The 21,285-nt window shown below is 39.5% G+C and overlaps 1 protein-coding gene across 4 annotated transcripts in view; it reads left to right on the top strand.

Moving 5' to 3' along the window:
- Positions 1-21,285, top strand: part of JADE2 (jade family PHD finger 2) — a 228,417-nt gene that overhangs the window by 10,598 nt on the left and 196,534 nt on the right. For 2 of the 4 annotated variants that reach the window (XM_070739237.1, XM_070739236.1), the window contains exon 2: positions 20,352-20,409. In XM_070739237.1, the coding sequence (XP_070595338.1) occupies positions 20,352-20,409 (58 nt within the window). Of the gene's footprint in view, positions 1-4,943; positions 5,051-20,351; positions 20,410-21,285 lie in introns of all 4 variants that reach the window. The other 2 variants (XM_070739239.1, XM_070739238.1) reach the window with 2 other exon arrangements.

Genomic DNA, 21,285 nt, shown 5'->3' with positions numbered 1-21,285 from the left:
GAGTGGTGAATGGAGCTTCGTACGTGAGTGTGAGCACCCCACTGCTTGTGCAAATGAAGCTTTGTGTGCAAGTGCATGCCACTTGTGGAAATGGAGCTGTGTGCGTGCATCCATTTGCCCGCTGATTGTGCAGCCCATTTCCAAATGAGCCATAGCCTGAGAGTTAGAGACCCCTGCTTTAGCAGACCAGAGCTATTATTTATTTATTTATTGGATTTGTATTATATCCAAAATTACAATACATGATGCTAAAGTTGAAGAGTTTCAGTGCTACGGGAACCTCTCCAACTATTCAAGAAGTGTTCAATTTGTTTCTGATGTCTGATGTATTCATATCTATTTTATTGATAGATATACTACATGTGGCATAATATTCAGATGTATATATTTATTAATTTAAGCAAAACTTTCTCACATATATTTGGAATTGTGTGTTCATCAGCATAGTTTGGTTATACAAGCTGATTGTAATTTGTCTTTCATTTCCATGAAATGTCTACACACAGCTGATTGACATGGCATGATACAATGAGGAAAAAAATATTTAGTCAGACAACAATTTTGCAAGTTCTCTCACTTAAAAAGATGAGAGAGGCCTGTAATTGACATCAAAGGTAGACCTCAACTATGAGAGACAACATGAGAAAACACATCCAGAAAATCACATTGTCTGATTTTTAACGAATTTATACAAATTATGGTGGAAAATAAGTACAGTGATATCTTGTCTTATGAACTTAATTGGTTCGAGGTTCGTAAGGTGAAAAGTTCGTAAGATGAAATATTGTTTCCCATAAGAATCAATGTAAAAGCAAATAATGCGTGCAAACCCATTATGAAAATCCAAACTTTAAGGCTTAAAGAAAAAGAGGCAAGCGGACAAAGTGAAGGCTAACGGAGTGGAGACGGACAGCGAGGAGAAGCAAGTAATGGAGGTCCTAACGAAGGCTAATGCCGCCCCAAATCTCTCCCAAAATCGCCCCTTCAAAACCTTCCTACGTTGCTCCAAATTCCCCCAAAAATTGCCACTCCAAAAGCTTCCTATCTTGCCCCAAATTCCCCCAAAAATCGCCATTCCAAAAGCTTCCTATCTTGCCCCAAAAATCGTCACTCCAAAAGCTTCATATCTTGCTCCAAATTCCCCCCAAAATCGCCACTCCAAAAGCTTCCTATCTTGCCCCAAATTCCCCCAAAAACCGCCATTCCAAAAGCTTCCTCCCTTGCCCCAAATTGCTTCTAAAATCGCCCCTCCAGCTGCTTCCTATGCCACCCAAATCGAGGTCCTAATGAAGGCAAATGGAGCGAAGAAAGGCAGCAAGGAGAAAGGAGGCATTTTGAAAGGAGAGGTGAGTTTAGAAGACTTTGGACTTTGGAAGTGATTTGGGGTGGCTTAGGAAGCTTTTGGAATGGCGATTTTGGGGGAATTTGGGGCAAGATAGGAAGCTTTTTGAAGCCCTCCCCACTGTGTATTATTATTGTGAGTTGTTACTTTCAGCTGTATAATATTTTAAATGCGATACTGAAGATAAAAATGGTAAACGCATGACTTGAAAAACAAATTGAAATCTTTGCTTGAGCCTGGTTTTGTGGCAGAGAGCATTTCCCCCTATCAACAATGTAAAAACTTCCTTAAAAATAAAAACATCCATTTCCAGGATTCTAAATGAACTTTTTACAGTGCACATGTATGCATATGCACAAAAGTTAAATATATTAATCTATTTAAGTGAATTAGTTATATTTGGTTTTTAGAGATGCACCTGTTCTGCATGGTAAAATACTGTATGTTAGCTGCTTATATAGCCAATGTTCACTTTTAAAAATGAAGAGATAAAGAGATTTCCTTTGAGTCTTAAAGAAAATAAGAATAATAGCAAATTTGATACCTGTCCTTTTATGTATAGCTTATGGACACTATCCCATAGAAATATTATAAATCATTAGATATTAATGTTAAATTACTGTGAAGTATTATGATTGGTAGATATTGATCCTGATAGGAATGAGCTTCTCCTCCTTGAAAAGTTAGGCTCATAGACAAATGTTTAACTTTTTTTTCTTGAAAGAATCAATCTCTCCGTGAGAAGGAAACCTGCAGCACTAACGAACAGCCTGGTATAAAATGAGAAAAAAGTAGAAGATTTGAAGGAACTCCTGTCTTAACAATTAGTCTATGTTTATTCCTGAAGACTTTTGAGAATTTGTTTGAGAGTTCACTGTGATATCCACTTAAGCAGTAGGCCACTTGCGGAACTAACTTATTACTGTCAAGTGCAAACTAATTTGGGCATATTTATTGAAAATACTTTATGTTTTAAATCAGGCAAAAGCTATAGGTAAGTTATTAAGGGATCTAAGTATAGAAATAGCTTATTCAGAAGATCCTTGACCAGGGCCTAAAATCCTATTAAAACAAAAGATATGTAATCCATACTCCAGCAAAATTGGCCCATCTTATTAGGTAGAAAGAATTGTTGCTACAGGTAATACCATAGCGGTTTGGAAGGCATGAATGTTAATAATAGGTTGTCATATCTAACAGCAACTTGTTAAATGAAAATGTTATCATTTTCATAATAATTCCCTTTTCCTTCTCCCCTTAAATAGACTGGGAACACTAATTTTCTCCTCTGCCTGAAGGAATAGGTTTGGGGCTAGTCTGCCTTAATGGTTGACATTTAAACCCAGCTAATTATTTTAAAATTATGTGCAGTATGAACCCAGAGCAGGTGTTAGTCATCTTCTGAAGGGATTTGAAAACTGCTCACAGAATCAACAGGTCCATTATCTGTTTCTAAAATGTAGCTGCAGGGACTCGGCGATTGCCCTTATAATGCATCTTCCATCATTCCTGGTTTAAAAAGAGAGAAGGGTGTCCAGCAAACGAAGGAGTTCTCTTTCTATTGAGAGCCCCCAAGAAAATGGGGGGGGGGGGGACAAAGCCCCATTTAGAGGAGATTCTCCCATTCTTGACTAAATAGTTTTTTCTCACCAGTTCCTGTGTAGAAGAGATTATTGTATGCTCCACGTGAAACACTTCAATTCTTCAGTTTTCCAGCAGACAATTTTTCCTCTTCTATTTCAGGGATCAGGGTGGTCAATCTGATTTAAGGTGCTTCTACGAAAGCAAGACATTGCTGGCCTTCTGGCTCCTTCCCCAAATCGTTCATCACTTCTAATTCTGAGCCTGAAGTATTTGTGGATCAAAAAGTCAGCAAATTCAATACTGCCTTCCCTGGCTGGCAGCTGCTATCCTTGGCCCAAGGCAAAAGAAGAAGTCATTTATGACCACCAGCTATTGTGAGAGGAGGTGCCAGGACTAAGCGTGGAACCTCCACCAGGCTATAATATCTTTTAATCTGTCCACTCGGCAGAATTAGATTCTGCTCCAGTAGAACTAAATAGCCCACATCTTGTGGCTTCAAGCTGAATGACAATTGGAGCAGGAATTTTGGCCTGTATAAATGTCTCCTGTGATGGAGCTCACTTTGTGCTTCTTTTTTAGGCTGATTTTCCAAGCCTTACAACTCCCTTGGGATTCTGTAACTGATCTTAAAAGCTGGCATATTAATGATATTTTTTTGCATTAAAAACCAGTCAGTATCTGCCTACTGGTTTGCGTTTCAGCAACATTAGTGAAGTAGTTGAATTTGAGAATGACTGTTCTACACTGAATTCTGACATTCACCCATCCTCCTCTGAGCTTGTATGGAAGAGGGAGGGGACTAGAGATGGTATTCAGCTGTTCCGGACCGGTTTGAGCGAACTAGTAGTAGCAACCTGCGGGTGGGTGGACCCGCCCACCCCTGCCTCTGCACTATGCTCTCCTATTTAGGGACAATTTAAAGCCATGCACACTCACATTTTTAGTGCTGGGGGAATCGGTAGGTAAATTATGTGTGAATCCCACCTCTGAAGGGGACCTTTGAAATTCTTGGAGCAATTACCTACTACCTCTGTGTTAGTGAGTAAAACCTATACAAGAATAACTGGATGAAGAATGTCTGAAGCAGAGAAATGTGGGAGGAGAGGAAGAGTTTTCCGAGGCTTTCTAGAGCAGGGTTTGGTTGGGGAATTCTGGGAGTTGAAGTCCAGATATCTCCAAGTTGCCAAAGTTGGGAAACACTGCTCTAGAGTATTGGAAATCCCACTGAAGTAGCTGGTAAAAGTCAGTATATCTAGAAAACAAAGGAGAGAACTTTCCTGCTACATCTAGGTTTCTTAGTTTTGTGACTGAATTTATCCAGTTTTTCTACTAGCAGTTTATTCAGGAATCCAATGGGGGAAATGATAAGATTCTTCCTGTGATCAGGGCTAAAAGAAATAACCAAGGGAAGGGTGTGTCTAAGCACATTTAGGCTTTGTGCTTGTTGATAAAATCCCTTTATCAGGGATGATGATTCAAAGTGAAAATGTTTGGGGCCACCAAATTCAGGGTCTTCCTCATGCTTTATATCCAACTGTTGGTTCTATGCTGCTTAGAGAGAAGTTAAAGGAATTGGCCTCCATTCTGCCAGTTAATCTACCATAATTTCTGGACAGATGTTTTAGGAAGTACTGCTGAATTAAGACATTCAGGGAGAATATCAATTGCAAAATGCCCAATGAGTCTGAAAAAACAACCATTTCATTATTCATTATTCTTCTGTTATTATTCATCAACACTTTTGACAAAAGATGGATTAAAAAGTTGAATGCCCCAATGATTCATCTCTGAAGGCAGGGAAGTTTTGTTTACAGGCTCTGTCTTCTCAGTGGAGAAGAGTTTAATTGATTAACTTGTTCTATTGGCTCTGCCTGAGAAGCTTTTATAATTCTACTTACCAAATTGCTGCAATGTTTTTACAACTCCTGTTGAACATGAAGGTTAGTTTCTGTGTATGGTAAGAGATTTTAAAAATAGGTTTACTGGGTCTCTTTCTCCTCTTTTTGTTATTCTCCAGCAGAGGGCCTGCTGTTCAGCTTGGGAACTGCTGTAGGCTGAAATAAACAGGCATAAAATTGAGAATTCCCCCAAAGAAAAATGGAGTGAAAAGCAAGCAACCAAGAGGTGAAGGAGACTGAAAACAAGATTAAGCATAGCAAGCACTATATTAATAAAGACCAACTGATGAAAGGATCAGATTCAAGCATCATGTGAAACATTTATTGAACCATATGGATTTTGTAAGAAATCCTTCATCCATATTCAGTAATAATCTTTTACTTTACAATGATATTATGTTTTCAATTCCCACTCAGGTTTCAGGAAATTTGAATATACAGTACACATTTTCATAATTCATACTGCATATCTTTCAGCCTTCTGAAGTGTTGGAGTTTCCTTGGATTCTCAAAATAGAGGTCAATAAATAGTGAATAATGAAAAGGTTGGATGAAATTAATAAAAATATATTCCACAAGCTTTAATAAACCCTGTTTTGTTAATATAGCATTTAATTGTTCTCTCTGAGTGTGCGTATATTGAAACAATATGTAAGATTCCGAGCACTGGAAAGACTTTTTTATGCCTTGTTCTTTCTGTTCTTTGAAGGATTAAGTACTGTGTAAACAAGGTGCCTGGTTTACGTTATGGCCCTTCAGAGGACAGGAACAGCAAAGTGTTGTAATAATGCATTTCTATGGCTGACTGTGGAAGGAGCCTTATTCACTGTTTCACTGCATTTATCAACGCCTCCCCAATCAGAGTATGCCCCCGCTTCAGGTTATACAGCTGCAGACAGTTGTGATCCCATTATGATAAAGCCACTCCAGTTTTCTATGTGGTTCTTTTGATACTTTGGATTTAAATTCTAAACTACAGATGTAGCTAGTCTAGGACTTCCCAGAATGTGAAATGTAATTTATACTGATAGCTCAATCAGTTTTGCAGGGTACTTTGGGTGTGGCTTCTTTTGCTGTCTCTACATTTCTGATGACCCTCTTCTAATTACCAGAGAAAGTATTATCTGGCTCTTGTTTTCAAATACTCCCGGTCCAAGGGACTGGTGTTCCATTAGGGGGAATTTGACAAATGTCTCCTCAATTTGTTAAAAAATAGATTTCCCACAACCTGGTTTATAAGTAAAGTAGAAGTTTGAATATTACATGGAATGGTTTTACCATTTGGGAAACTTTACATTTCGAAACACTAAGACAATGCAGTCTATCCTTTGGAACATGTTAATGATTAAAATTAAATGGAAAAACAATATTTTTCTGGGGCTGAAAATAGATACAACATGGAATGAGATCTCAAATTATATCTTATAGAAACATACATTGGGTCATTGGTCCCTAAACTTTCAGATTGTTTCTACGGACTCATTGCCATGGCCCTCCAGACATTTTGGACAAATGTTTTCTTTAGCCCTTGGGAGATGATGGATTGAATCTAATCCTGTCTTCATGCAAGGCACAGGTGTTAACCAGTCACATTCTGATTCTTTCATTTGGCATAGATACAGAAACTGGTTATGAATTTTCACCAATAATATGTGTGATCCTGTGGCAGCAAGGTACACCACTAGTTTTGTTAGGAAAAGGCTCAACAGTCATACAGTAAGTAGTGTCTCTTGTGAAGGACAGCAAAACTGGGAATGCTCAGTTTACTAAGTAATGCCGTATTGTAATGAATAGGGAAAATTTGAAGCAATCTCACTATTCTTTAGAAGTATCATATTGTTACACCCCTTTTTGAGATAAAAGTTCTTCATAACTAATTCTGTATATTTCTTTGACATGTAAGGTGACAGTAAATGGTGAAGAAGAAAAGAACAGACTAGTTCTGGTTACAAGGTCCCCCCCCCCCAAGAGAAATAAGCAAAAATCCCTAGTAGAATAGAAGGCATGTTTGGTGTTTTTTAAAAAAAATATGAGGAAGTTTTACACCATCCCATAAGGGAATGACTTTCACTGAGTCATTTAAAGAAAAAAAGTATTGTAAAGATTTTTATTTGCAGTGGGAACAAATTATTCCCCTTTCTCTCTTTACTATGCAGGATGACTCTGGTTCTCCTGAGAACAACTTTCATGAATCTGCAGTTTAGTGATCATGAGGAAAGCACTGGTGTCCTTTAGTCTTTCTTCCCCTTTGGCCACTTATAAGGATAAATATGCTGTTGGTTAATAGACAGAATAGCCCCAGGAATTCTGACTGTGATTGATTGCCAGTGGAATTACCTCAATCATGCTTAGAAGTGGTCTTTGCTTTTATTAAAAATATAATTTTAATAAATATTTTTCCCAGTGGGGTATTTTTAGAAAACGTTGTATCAATTCTGAGGCTTTTATAGACTCTTGAGTCCTTTTGCTTAAATTGTGAAATATGATCTCTGTTATTTCATGCTGCAGATGGAAAGAAATTTTACCTGTAAATTGTAGACTAGAGGTAGAATCCAAATTTAGCCAGGAGCTCTAGCTTTTGATTCCCAAAATGTAGAGGAAACATTTGATGACATAACTAAAGAAAGTCTAGGACAAAGTTTGTTCTGGACACGTCTAGCCTAATTATAGAATTTGTAGATGGGAAGAATTCAAACATATTTTTCTACCAGTACTACTGTTTTCTTGGCAAAAGAACTATTACTAAGGGAAATATGGAATAGTTATACAATATATTTTAAATTCTGCCCTTAGGAGAACTCCCTGTGGAAGCAACAAATCTCTCAGCAGCCTTCCCCCCCAAAAGCAAAATATTTTAATTTTACCTATCTAAGAAAACATTAGCTTTATTTATTTTTTTAGAAAACACTATGTTATTAACATAAAGGCTAAGCAGTACTAAACTCTCTGTCTAATTTCAGCTGAGAAAATAAGAACCAAATGGATTGCTAGAGGGTAGTTAGTGATTCAAAGATTTCATAAATGCCATTGGGGTTTGCTATTTCTTTCCTGGCTAAGTTTAAAACAACACCAAGAGATAAATAGGAAGAACAAATGGAAAATTGTTTTATTTCTTTTTCAGCACAACCCAGCATGTGATATTTCCTTCTTTATAACAAAATAAGTCACCAGAGACAGGAAAAAAGCAAGTAGAGATGCTAATAGCCAAAGCATTTGAGAGACAATTATTTGATGACTAATAACTTTGCTGCTTCTTCAATTTTTCCTCTAAAATTATAACCTACTTAAAAAAAAGATTGTGATTTTAAAGTTGCTTTGGATTGATGTAAGAATTTGCATTCTTCATCTGATTAGATATCTCAGCAGCATAAAAAATCATCAGCAATGGTCTCCTTTTGGATTTTCTTTGTGGTTATGGAGATTAGAGGCATAGTTTGTAACTTTTTTGTTCAGATCCCTGAGCAAAGTGTCCCAATCAATGTTATTAACTCAGGAAAGATCAAGCCCTTTAGTCATCCATTGTGTAACACACACACCACTGATGGTCTTCTCTCTCATCTTTTTAACATCTACATAAAACCCCCTCAGTTTTGAATCTGATATCCATATGCTGATGAAGTTCATTATATATTGAGAGCTTATACCAAATAGGAAATGTGGTGGAAGTCCTAGTGCTGGAGGTTGTGAAAGGTCCAAATTACAGCAAGATATAAATAAATGTCTGGTTCCATGAGAGTTTTGTATGTTGTTCTTTATGAGGTTATAGTCTTCCAAAAGGGCCTGATGAGCTATTTGGAAGTTCTCCTGGACTCAGACCTCCTGCTGGAACTGCAGGTAGGAGCTGCAGCCAGGAACCTTGTTTGGTAGCTGCAGCAGCATATCCATCAGTTGCACTTGTTCTTGGACCTGAAGATACTGAAGACAGTAATTTGTGGGTAGCTTTCAGACTGCTGTAATTTGTTCTAGGTGTGGTTGTCTTGGAAGATGACTTGGAAGCAGCAGCTGGCACAGAATTCAACTACTCACCTGCTAACCAGTGCCAGTTAGTTCAGCCTCTATATTCCAAAAGTTGCACTGGTTGCCAGTAGGATAATGAACCTAATTCAAAATTCTGATTGTTTGCTTTTAAAAGATTATATGGCTTGGGTCCTTACTATTTTTGGTACTACCTAATCCAGATGGAATATGCTTGCTGCTGGTCCTCTATCTTAAATGGTGTAGACTTGGAAAATACATTCTCAGTGGCAGCACCCTTTTATTTTTCAGAAAATTTGTGAAAATTATTGTCTGTAGGATTTTGAGGGTAGTTAATTTTAAAGGAAAACAGATTTTTAAAAAGGTTTTAAGTTGTTTTAGCATAGATTTGTTTATTTGTGCAGCCTGAAATAATTGGAAAATATATATATATATATGTATACAGTGATACCTTGTCTGACAAACTTAATTGATTCCGGGATGAGGTTCTTAAGTGAAAAGTTTGTAAGACAAAACAACGTTTCCCATAGGAATCAATGGAAAAGCGATTAATGCGTGCAAGCCCAAAATTCACCCCTTTTGCCAGCCGAAGCGCCCGTTTTTGCGCTGCTGGGATTCCCCTGAGGCTCCCCTCCATGGGAAACCCCACTTCTGGACTTCTGTATTTTTGCAATGCTGCAGGGGAATCCCAGCATCGCAAAAACGGGCGCTTCACTGGCAACGGAAGTCGGGAGGTGGGGTTTCCCAGCAAAGGGAGCATCAGTGAAATTGCAGCATTGCAAAACCCCACCTCCGGACTTCTGTGTTTTTGCGATGCTGCGATTTCACTGAGGCTCCCCTCACTGGGAAACCCCACCTCCGGACTTCCGTTGCCAGTGAAGCGCCCGTTTTTGCACTGCTGGGATTCCCCTGCAGCATCACAAAACCACAGAAGTCTGGATGTGGAGTTTCCCATGGAGGGGAGCCTCAGGGGGATCTCAGCAGCGCAACAAGGGGTGCTTCGCTGGCAACGGAAGTCCGAGGCGGGGCATCCCAGCCGCGGTGGTGGGTTTGTAAGGTGAAAATAGTTTGTAAGAAGAGGCAAAAAAATCCGGGTTTGTATCTCGAAAAGTTTGCATGATGAGGCATTTGTAAGACAAGGTATCACTGTATATGTATATGTGTGTATATATAATATATACACCCACATACACATATTCATATACATATGTACATACATACATACATACATATATATATATATTCTGTTGGATCAAAAATATATATTTGTACACACACACACAAACACCATACATATACATATATATATATTTGTTTTTGTTGCTTTTTTCCCTGTCGAATCACCCTGGTATACCCAAATATGGTAGGAGCTTACAACTTCCTTTTTGTGTCCTGGCCCCTCCGGGAGGACCCGGATTGTGGGGGCAATATTCTGGCTTTGTTAAAAAGTGCTATTGCTAACATGTTGTAAGCCACCCTGAGTCCAAGGAGAAGGTCGGCATAAAAATTTAATAAAAAAATAAAATAAAATAAAAATCCATAAATATCCAAGGCAAGTTAAACTTTTTTAGCCGACAAACTATAATCTATGTGTAGCATGTATGTATGTATGTTCACACACACATACACACACACACACACACAAAAGGAAGTTCCAGAATGTCCAGTCAACAGGGCCAGAACACTCCTACGGTAACATCTTAAAGGTGCCAGATTCAGGAAGACTCAATTGCGCAAATAGCTACCGTTTTTACTTATGGGTTTCCAGAAGCCTCTGGATGGTTGATACTGAAATTCAAGAAGTTGGACTGGCAGTGTGACATAATTCACAGATCTGCAGAAACTAGAGAGATTTGTAAGCCTGCAGGTTCTCTGCATGGGAGAATGACACAGCTAACGGAGAAACAGTGCAAAGAATGTAGAGAATGCCACTTACCCTGCTGGATGGGGAAACCTAGTAATCTAATCTACAGATTGTTGTTATTTCAAGACTCTAGAACCACAAGTAGCTGTCAAAACCTGGCAGAATTTCTTTTAGAGGAAACTAAAAGAAGCAATACAATTGGTTGTCAGGCGACTCTGGAAAAACACTCGCACCCTTCTTTTCTTTGAGAGAAGGGGTCCTTGGTGTTTTCTGAACTTGATCATTTTCTTTCAGATATTTCATTACACAAATTAGGTAACATCATCAATGCTAATGATGACTGCAGCACTGATGATGTTACCTAGTTTGGGTAATGAAAGGTGCAACAAAACAACCAAGTCAGAGAACATCAAGGACTCCTCATTTCAACCCTGAGCTACAAATATTTTCTTTTATTGGATTCTTTGAGAGATAAGTAATGGAAGTGGAGAGTTCTCAGCCCACTTTGTAGCAATTTAGGGTAGTTAACCGCCAGGCTTTGTGACATTGTGTGCTGATAATGTCTCCATGGGAAAATGCTGCCAGCATGGGGCATCTCCCATTTGTATAGCTCCTCTTCTGTGAATGGATAATTGAACTACAGTTTCTGCCCTATTATTTGCCACCTTATGGGTTTATGATGAAAGAGTCTGATAATTGCTCAACAGTTCTCATGTATAATGCACCTAAAAGGCAAACCTGGTTGCAAATCTATTTCAGAAAAAAATATTTCAAGAATAAATTGGTATTACGGGTAGTCCTCAATTTACAACAATTCATTTAGTGACTATTCAAAGTTACAATGTCTCTAAAAAGTGACTTATGATCATCTTTCACACTTACAACTTTTGTAGCAGCTCTATGATTATGTGATCAAAATTCAGATGCTTGACAATTGGTTCATTCTTAGGACCATTGCTGTATCCCAAGGTCATGCATTCACCTTTTGCAAATCTTTTGATAAGCAAAATCAATAGGGGAAGCCAGATTCACTTAACAACTGTCTCACTAATTTAGCAACTGCAATGATTCACTTATTGACTGTGGCAAAAATGTCATAAAATCAGGCAAAATTCACTTATCAAATTTCTAACACACAAGGCAGGCACCATTTGGGGTGATTTTCTGTTTCACAACAGACATTTTGGGCTCAATTTTTCCTATCAGTCAAGGACTATTTGTATTGATTTTTTTATGTTGCAGATGCTACAGTCCAGCATGGCTCATCTGAGGTTGAAACTTTGATAGGTGTAAAGAGCATCAATTTGAGAAAGGCTGCTGTAATTGTATCGGGCCTTAGATTTGTACATTGAACAAATAGTTGAACTCCAAAATCTTTTTTTTTATTCCACACATTACTACAATTTCTCTCCAAATGATGCCTACCAAATGGGGCCTACCTTGTGTGTTAGAAATTCAGTTCTCAAAATTCCCATCAAGATGTCTGAAAATTTAGGAAGTTGTAACTTCAATGCTACCTGATTAGGGGAGACAGAATTTAAGCTAAGATGTTGCAAGCTCCTATCTAGGAGAAAAGCTTGACATAAAAGGAAATTGAGCACCAGACTTTTAGCATCATTTTACAAGTGGAAAAATTAAAGAGCTTCATAAAATATCCTGGTAATCTTTGCAAAGTTATTTGTTTATTGTGCAGATTAGTGAGCTTGTGCTGACAGACAGATTCTAGAGAGTAGTATGTTCTCATGGAACTCCTTTAGTTCACTAGATGAAGCTGCTTGCATTCTAATGGATTTCCCCCACGTAAATTCTGTTTTCAAGAAAGAGCACATAGGTATAGTTGTAAAAAAAAAAAAAAGGATAGAAGTAGTAGTAAGTAGCAAAATGATTAGTTTAACTTGATAAAAAATAGGATAGTAGAATATTATAGGTATATTTCATTTACCCTGATTTTAGATCTAGATAGCATGCCATTAAATATAACTCACATGCATGCACTGCATTAAGGGAATTGTGTAGGAGAACTTGACTAAAATATATTTCTGTTCTTAGCTTCAAGAAACAGGAATTACCCTATTACCATGTTTTTCCCGAAAATAAGACCCTGTCTTATATTTTTTTTGACCCCCAAAATATGACTTTGGCCTTATTATTGGGGGGCTTTTTATTATTTTTGGGGTGCAGGAGGCGGGCCGCGCCACGAGACTCGCATCTTACTGGAATCTGTCAGGTCCGTGGCATCTCTCGGCCGGTCTGTTTAGTTCCATCTCCAGCCGTCACCATAGAGCAGGAAACACACTCGCATAGTATCCACTGCCCTGGCTGGGTTTTGGAAGCTGCAGAGCTGGAGTTTGAGGGAGAGAAAGAAATACTTCTGCTGCTTCTGTTTTTGGCTGCAGGCAAGGAAAGCAGCAGGTCTTTCTTTGTCTCCCCTAAACTGGCTCTGCGGGTTTCAAAGCGCAGACAGGGCAGAGGCTGCTCTGCGGGTGCGCTTTCCACTCCATGGTGAGGCCTCCCCTTCCTCTCTGCTCCTATCTCCCTGCTGTCCCCCCACCTGAGCGCTAATGAGCTCCTGCCGGCATGCCTAGGAAGCCCCTCCACTTTGGGAGTCATCACACTGGATGGCGATTGAACCAGACTCTTCCTTGGAAGAGGAGCCCACAGGATCCCTTCCTCCTGCATTCCCTTCCTCCTGCAGGCCCCACTTACTCTTCCCAGGCACCCCGCAGCAAAACACCAGGCAGTTCTGACAGATGCAGCTTGGCTAACTTGGCCATTGTTCTGGTTTCTGGTAGAAATTTAGCAATTACAAATAACTCTTATTAAATGCATCATTTCATGAATAAAGAAACTCCATTTATTTCTCTGCTCTCCTTTTATTCAAACACATTCCATACAGCACTCGGTCCGTTATCTCTCTCTTAGCTGCATTTCCCACATTCCTCCTTCTGCTTCACTTAAACAAGATTTATTTTCCTAACAGCATAACTTCGAAAAAACAGTAGCACTGACTGATAATAATATAAAATACTTTGGCTTACTTTAGCGTGGCAAAAACACATCCATTTTTCCTTTCGGCAACGTTGAAACTCCACCCTTCTTCTCCACTGACCCCCTGACGGCCCAAATACATCACTACAATATTTAACTCATTCCTCTCCTTAATATCTTCTTCCAGACCTCTGCTCTCTATGTTTTTGGGCCCTTCTGAATTTAGGGTTAACCCAGCGAGCGTCTGATTCTCCCTCACTAGATCCTGAACTCATAGCCCCATCCTGTGGCTGGCCTCCCACCTGTTCTACTACCTGTAACCCCGCCCCCCCACTAATTCATAAACACTATCTGAATCTGAGTCCTCAATATCTTCATCATCCTCCAACTGATTAGGAGTATGTACAATAGCCACGGCCAGTGCTCTCTTCCCACAGCTAAGCTTGCCCTGCAGGGGGTTGACTGGAGCCTCCATAGGCTACGGCAGTGAGGACAGCAGCAACACTACAGCACCTCAGCCAACCCCACCGAGTAGAAGCACTCAGCAATCAAACCCGAGTTGATAGTCAAACTTCTAGCCGTGCGCAGCAGCAGAAACACCCAGCGAGCAAATCTCTCAGGTGGCGGTGAAGGGGAGAGTGCATTTAAGACACAGCACCAGGAAAGGAACCTTTTGGCATGCAAGGAGTCTTTCTTCCTTTTTGTTCCAAGAGGCTGGGCAGGCGCGATGAGTCTCATGAAGATTCATTTCTGTGGAGTCCCTCCCCACCTGGCACTCCCTCTCACCGACCAAGATTGGCAGGCCAGATTTGGGGAGCTGAATGCGCTGCCACCACCTGGGAAGAGAACAACATGAGAAATGGGCTCTCTTGCAGCATCTCCTCTCTGTCATCTTCTGAGTGGCAGCGGTGCATCTGGTTCACCGAATCTGGCCTGCCGATCTCTGGACATACAATTGCCACTCTGGAGAATAAGAGAGAGAAGAGGCGCTGTGAGAGAGCCCATTGCTCACATTATCGTCCTGGGAAGTGGCAGCTCGTTCACAAGTTTTTCCTCGCATTAGAGTTTCCCCGCAAAGATCAGCCGAGAGAGTGTAGCGCCGGAGAGAAGCCAGATGCTGGTAAGATGCACATCTCGCAGCCCGCCACTCTAGATCCCCTGCCTCACCTGTCGCCCCCAAATTGTGCACGAACATCTTAACCAGCGTCTGGCAGCTTCACTGCTTCTCTTTCTTGGCTGGTCTTTTCAGGGAAACTCCTTGAAATGTAAAGAAAATCATCTCCCAAGTGCAAGAAGTTGATAATTGCTCACAATCACGAGAAGTTTTTCTTTACATTTCAAGGAGTTTCCCTGCAAAGACCGATGGAGAAAAAGAAGCGGTGGCTTGCCAGACTCTGGTAAGATGTTTGGCCACAATTTGGAGGTTGGCAGATAGGGGATGTGTGTACGTAATTGGGAAAGGGGGCTTATTTTAGGGGGGGGGGAGATTATTTCAACACCTGCCCTGAAAAGCCCTGTTGGGATTATTATCAGGACATGTCTTATTATAGGGGAAACACGGTCTAGGGGTTGTTGTTTTTTTATTTTTGTCCTTTTTGGAGTTTTTGCATTGACCTAGTCAGCAAAAATCAATACTGTGTTCAGTTGGAATTTCAGCTCTATAAACTGTCTTCAATCCATCTTCAGCACCTTTTTCTCTCCCTGAAATCTAATAGCCGTCAAGTACAAGGCTGGTTTAATAACATCTGTTCCCTCTGAATTACTGGAGAGAAGTATTGATATAGCCATATTGTCAAGAAGTAATTTTAATCATGTTTTGACAGGGCAATTTTTTATCACAGCATTGTCAGTAAAAATGTTTATGTTAGTTCACTGTTATTATCATTCAGAGTGGTATGTTGAAACATTGCACATGTGTTGGAGATGAAAGCAGTACTTAAGGTTTTATGATTTAGTATTTATGGGAATTCCTTTGCAGATTGTCATCTCCTCCAGAGGATAATGGCATCCTGTGGTCTTGTCATCAAGTGCAATTTTCTTCTAATAGCTCCAGTGATTAAACCACAAACAAAACTATTTTCCATACTTTGGTTGCTCTTTCCCCCCTTAGCCTTAGAGAAAGTTTAACAGTATGCATCTATTTGGCGATAGCTTAGAGAACCTCAGACCAGTGTGTTAAAATTCTTTGTGGTTTTCTTTTATGAGATAATTTTGTAATTGCATGCTAAATACACCTACATTGCTTCGATTTTTGAAAAGCAGGTGTGTCAACAAAGGATTTTTCTCACAACAAGGAAATATATTAGTCCTTATAGTCAAATTATGACCCCAAGATGATGCAGATAACTTATGCAACGAGGAAACAGATAATTTTAGCTTCTTTTTCCTGTTTCTAAAGAGATTCTGATATTTTCTCTCCCATATGCATCTTGTCACTTGGGGAGACAAGGAAATCAGGAGGATGAAGAACAAAAAGACTATGATCCAGTCTTGTCATAGCTAGTGGAAAAAATAGGATGAAGAATAAGAAGAGATGATGGAAGAAGTTGAAATTGCAGCCACCTCATTTTTCTTTATTGCAGGATATATAGAGCTGCATATATTGTCTCTAGGTTGCCAACTGTCAATTAAAATTTTACATTTCATATAGATTAGAGCTATGAAAATGGCCTCAAAACTATATGCATACCTCTGCTAATATAGTGCATGAAATTAGAAAGAATCCAATTATGACCACAATTGAGCCTAAAATTTCGGTTGCTAAGTGAAACGTTGATCTTTCCTGTCGCATTGTTAATTTAAATTGCCGCAATGGTTAAGCTAGTAATGTGGTTATTAAATGAAAGTGGCTTTCCCGTTGACCACAAAAGGTGATCAAATAAATATGACTGGTTGCCAAACATCTGGATTTTGGTCATGTGAGCATGAGGATGCCACAATGGTTTTAAGTGTGAAAAATGGTTATAAATCCCCCTTTTCAGTGCTGTTGTAATTTGGAACAGTCACTAAAGGAACTGTTGTCGAAGATTACCTGTACAGTGATACCTCATCTTATGAACCCCTCGTCATACGAAGTTTTCGAGATACAAACCTGGGGTTTAAGATTTTTTTTGCCTCTTCTTCCGAACTATTTTCACCTTACGAACCCGCCGCCGATGCTGTGATGCCCCGCCTCCGGACTTCCGTTGCCAGGCGAAGGCTCCCCTCGTTGGGAAACCCCACCTCCGGACCTTCCATTGCCAGTGAAGTGCCCCTTTTTTCGCCCTGTTGGGATTCTCCTGAGGCTCCCCTCCATGTGAAACCCCACCTCCTGACTTCCACATTTTTGCAATGCTGCAGGGGAATCCCAGCCAGGGAATCCCAGCATCGCAAAAACGGGCACTTCGCTGGCAACAGAGGTGGGGTTTCCCAGCGAGGGAAGCCTCAGCGAAATCGCAGCATCGCAAAAGCACCGAAGTCCGGAGGTGGGGTTTCAAGGACTTTGGTGCTACAACATCACCACTGTTCAGTGGCAGTGTTCCAGCAGTACCAGCTGCTGTTATTAGGTGAATCTTGCAATCTCAGTGTCCCATGGTCACATGAATGCCATTTGTGATAATCTGCTGCCTTCTCCATTGATTTTCCTTGTCAGAAACTGGCAGTACAGGTTGCAAATGGCAATTACATGACTGCAGCATTGTATTTGTAAGTCGGTTGCCAAGTACCTGACGTAGTCACATGAAACTGCAATGGCTGTAACTCCAGGGACCCCTTGTGATTCCCCTCGTTAATGTTGTAACTGGTCATTGAACAAGCAGATGTTAAACAAAGACTAACTTTATATTTTTCTGAACAATTTGGACTAAAGATTCTGCCCTGTCACAGAACTCTTGATATTGTTTTATTCTTAATATCTTTTATCTGATTCCATGGAAAGTAGGGGAAAAAAATCTCCAAATTAATTAATTATGGGCAGTCCTTGACTTATAATTGAACCCCAAATTTCTGTTACCAAGTGATAGTTTACCATGTTTTTTGGAGTATAAGATGCTGAGGAGTATAACACACAAATTAGTTTTAGGGGAGGAGAACAAGAAAAAAAAATCTGCCTCTGCCTACCGCTATCCATCGGTATTCATCTGGTTAGCGCCCTTGCAGCAAACAGCCTGGTCATCTTCAGCACGTTATCGCAGCCTGATTCAGCATGAGCAGCTAATTGGAAGTTGGATTGGCCTCCCGGAATACTACCAATCAGTTGTCCCAGGCTGTGAGGATCACCACAGCTCATCGCCACCTCCGTGTGTCACATTTTTGGCCTCTCCGTGTTGGGTTTTTGGCCTCTGCCCATTGCATTTTTGGCCTCCGCACGCTTTGATCCCTGCCACCTGGAACCGGCCAAAAATGTGATATGTGGAGGCCAAAAACACGATGCGTGGAGGCAGAAAACATGACATGCGGAGGTAGTGATTGGCGGCAATGTGCTGTGGTGGCCCCATAGCCTGGAACAAATCTAACAAAGGACATACAGAGGTTGAAAACATCTGAAGGGTGGGGGCCAGTGGATGGGCGGGGCTTCAGCAAAATTTGCTTTATAAGACATAGACATTTCCACCCACTGTTTTTGGATGGGGGGCAGGAAGTGCGTCTTATACTCCAATAAATATGACAAGTTAATTTTGCTCCGTTTTACGATCTTTCTTGCCACAGTTGCTAAGTGAAGCCTTGCAATTTTTAGATGAGTAACACGTCTGTTACTTGAAACTGCTTTCCCATTGACTTTGCTTATCAGAAGGTCACAAAAAGTGATCACATGACCTCATGACGCTGTAGCTGCAGCTCATAAATATGAACTAGTTACCAAGCGTCTGAATTTTGCTCATGTGACTCTGGAATTCTGCAATGGTCGTAAACGTGAAAAACACTTATTAGCCACTTATTTCAGTGCTCTTGTACTTTGAACAGTCACTAAATACATGACGTTTACTAATACTTATCTGCTCACTTCTATTGTAACATGGAGATGCTGCTATGGATATACTATAGCTATGCAATTTTGTATATTACTCCCTCATGTGTCAATTGGTTTATAAAATGGTAATTATACATGCAAATAATATGCCTATATTTTAAATTGTATGTAAAATCTTTCCGTAATCTTTTTCATACTGTTTTTTCACATCTACTAATGTACAATTGCAACCTGTGGAATACAACCTCTGTCTGTTCTAGTTAGGGTATTTCTTCAGATTTGACCTCACTTACTGAAGTATCATTAAATGATTTTCTCACTCAGTATTCATCAAACTCATTATCAGGTGAAATGTAATTAAAACTAGGGCTGCAAAAAGAAATTTATTTAGTACAGCATTTATTTATTTAGCCCTCTGTTTATTGAATTTCCTTCCTATGTACATTTCATAGAAGAAGACAACATACTCTAGAAATAATTTATTTATTTATTTATTATTTGGATTTGTATGCCGCCCCTCTCCGAAGACTCGGGGTTTATATACATAAACATACACAATAAAGTAAATATGGAAGAATTATACATAGAGGTTTAAAGGTTACTAAAGTAAAACAAAGTTAAACTCAGACACATACACATTACGGTGTACATAATTACAGTAATGCAACAGGATGTAGTAAAGTTACCTGTTTCATACAAAAAAACCTAATAAGGAGCAAACAGCTCTGGGAATTTTTTTACATCAATCTTGTGGAAGGAAAATAGTCAGCGCTTTGTTATAAGCATAATAAAAGCTGATATTATAGCACTTTTAGACTTATATACCACTTCATAGTGCTTTACAGCCCTTTCTAAGCGGTTTACAGAATCAGCATATTGCCTCCAACAACCTGGGTACTCATTTTACCGACCTGGGAAGGATGGAAGGCTGAGTCAGCCTTGAGCCTGGTGAGATTTGAGCTGCCGAACTGCACCTAACAGCCAGCTGAAGTAGCCTGCAGTATTGCACTGTAACTACTGTGCCACCTTGGCTCTATATTGAGTGATACTTTTCATATCCTAAGAAAATTGACCAACTACTTTTGATTTTTTGAGAAATTTTGAAATTGCAGAGTAGGCCATTGTATTTAATTGACTTTCTGTATAGAACAACTACCTATAGTTTAAATTCTAAGCGAACTACCAAAAGACTACTTACTTGTCCAAGTCTTCAATTTTCCTTTCCATTTATATATGAATACAATTGCTTCAAAATAAAACTGTTTCCATCCTTGTTTTATACTTTGGTTTCATGCTATTGATCCATGTCATTGCAATTTTATCCTCAGATGCTTTTCAAACTGATTCTTCCAAACTTTTAATTCATTGCATTGTTGAACTTGAATAATAACTAGTAAGTTAGCATTTTAGTTGCATTATTTCTATGGACTTACCAAGTAAATTCCTTAGTGGAGAATCCTTAGATTTGGGTAAGTTTTAGGGGTGCTTTGAAAATTATACTTACGAGACAAACTATATAATTAAAAGCAAGGCACACACATGCATCTAAGAGGCAGAGATTTGAAAAAAAAACCAACCATATCTAAAAACATACTTTTGAAAAAAGCCCTTAGTAATTTACTGTCATTAGGCTAAGTATTCACTGGTGCTGCTAGGTTAATGTGATGTGTGGATTTCCTGAGATAACAGTGATTTGGTACCAAAATGAGTTTCTTTAACAGCAAATGTAATGTACAATTTCTTTTCTTACAGATGGAAGAGAAACGGCGAAAATACTCGATCAGCAGTGATAACTCAGACACCACTGACAGTAAGACTTTTTGTTCAAACCTTTCAACAAGATAACCGAATGATTCATCTTTAGCAGGGAAATAATTAGTTGCAGACAGTTGGGGAAACTGCATATTACATGCAGTCCCTGGACAATGAATTCTATACAGGGATTATTAATAAATATATTACAAGAAGTAAATATCTATTTACAGTCCTGTCAATTGAAGTCTTATAACTACCGTACTTGTCTTTCTGTTGTGAATAATGTGGGTAAAATAGGCCAGTGGCAAAACATTGACCTAGAAATAAGCCTATCTGTAAACACAGGTGGGCTTCAAATTGAGTTAATTACAAAGGTGGAGATATTGAGAGTAGAACACACTTCAAAGTTATTCATCAAACCAAAAAGTTTAGTGAAAAAGTATACTTCTTCTGTTCTTCTACATTTCTTACTTTTTTACTCCCTGCACATGCATACACACACCTCTCCCGTATGCCCTGAACCCTCCACAGTAGAAACCCAAAAATCAGCTGGTCAGCAGGAGATGTGCACGGTGGACGACAGCCCGCGTGTCTGCAGAGAGGGCGCCACGTGCTACCTGTGACACGTGTGCCATAGATCACGGCCCTAGGTGGAATCCATAGTGCTTAAGAACTGATGTCTGAGTTTAGGCAGTTAAAACAGTCCAGAGTGTAGTTAAAATGAATTGCACAAGGCTATCTCAGTTGGCCAAAGGAATTGGCTTTGGACTTGTACCAGGCATGGAACTTACTTTGGCTTGCAAATACTATGCAAACTTATCAATAAACTCTTATCTACCTTTAAACAAGGTACAAGGTGTGACATTCAGGGCCACATGACACTCTGAAGCTGCTGTCTGTTCTTGGAAAAGGGAAGTTGTTGTTAGGTTTA

The sequence above is a fragment of the Erythrolamprus reginae genome, chromosome 2 (genome assembly GCF_031021105.1).
Source record: "Erythrolamprus reginae isolate rEryReg1 chromosome 2, rEryReg1.hap1, whole genome shotgun sequence".
Lineage (NCBI taxonomy): Eukaryota > Metazoa > Chordata > Lepidosauria > Squamata > Dipsadidae > Erythrolamprus > Erythrolamprus reginae.
The sequence above is the reverse complement of the archived record's forward strand: the minus strand, read 5'-3'. Positions and strand labels throughout refer to the sequence as shown.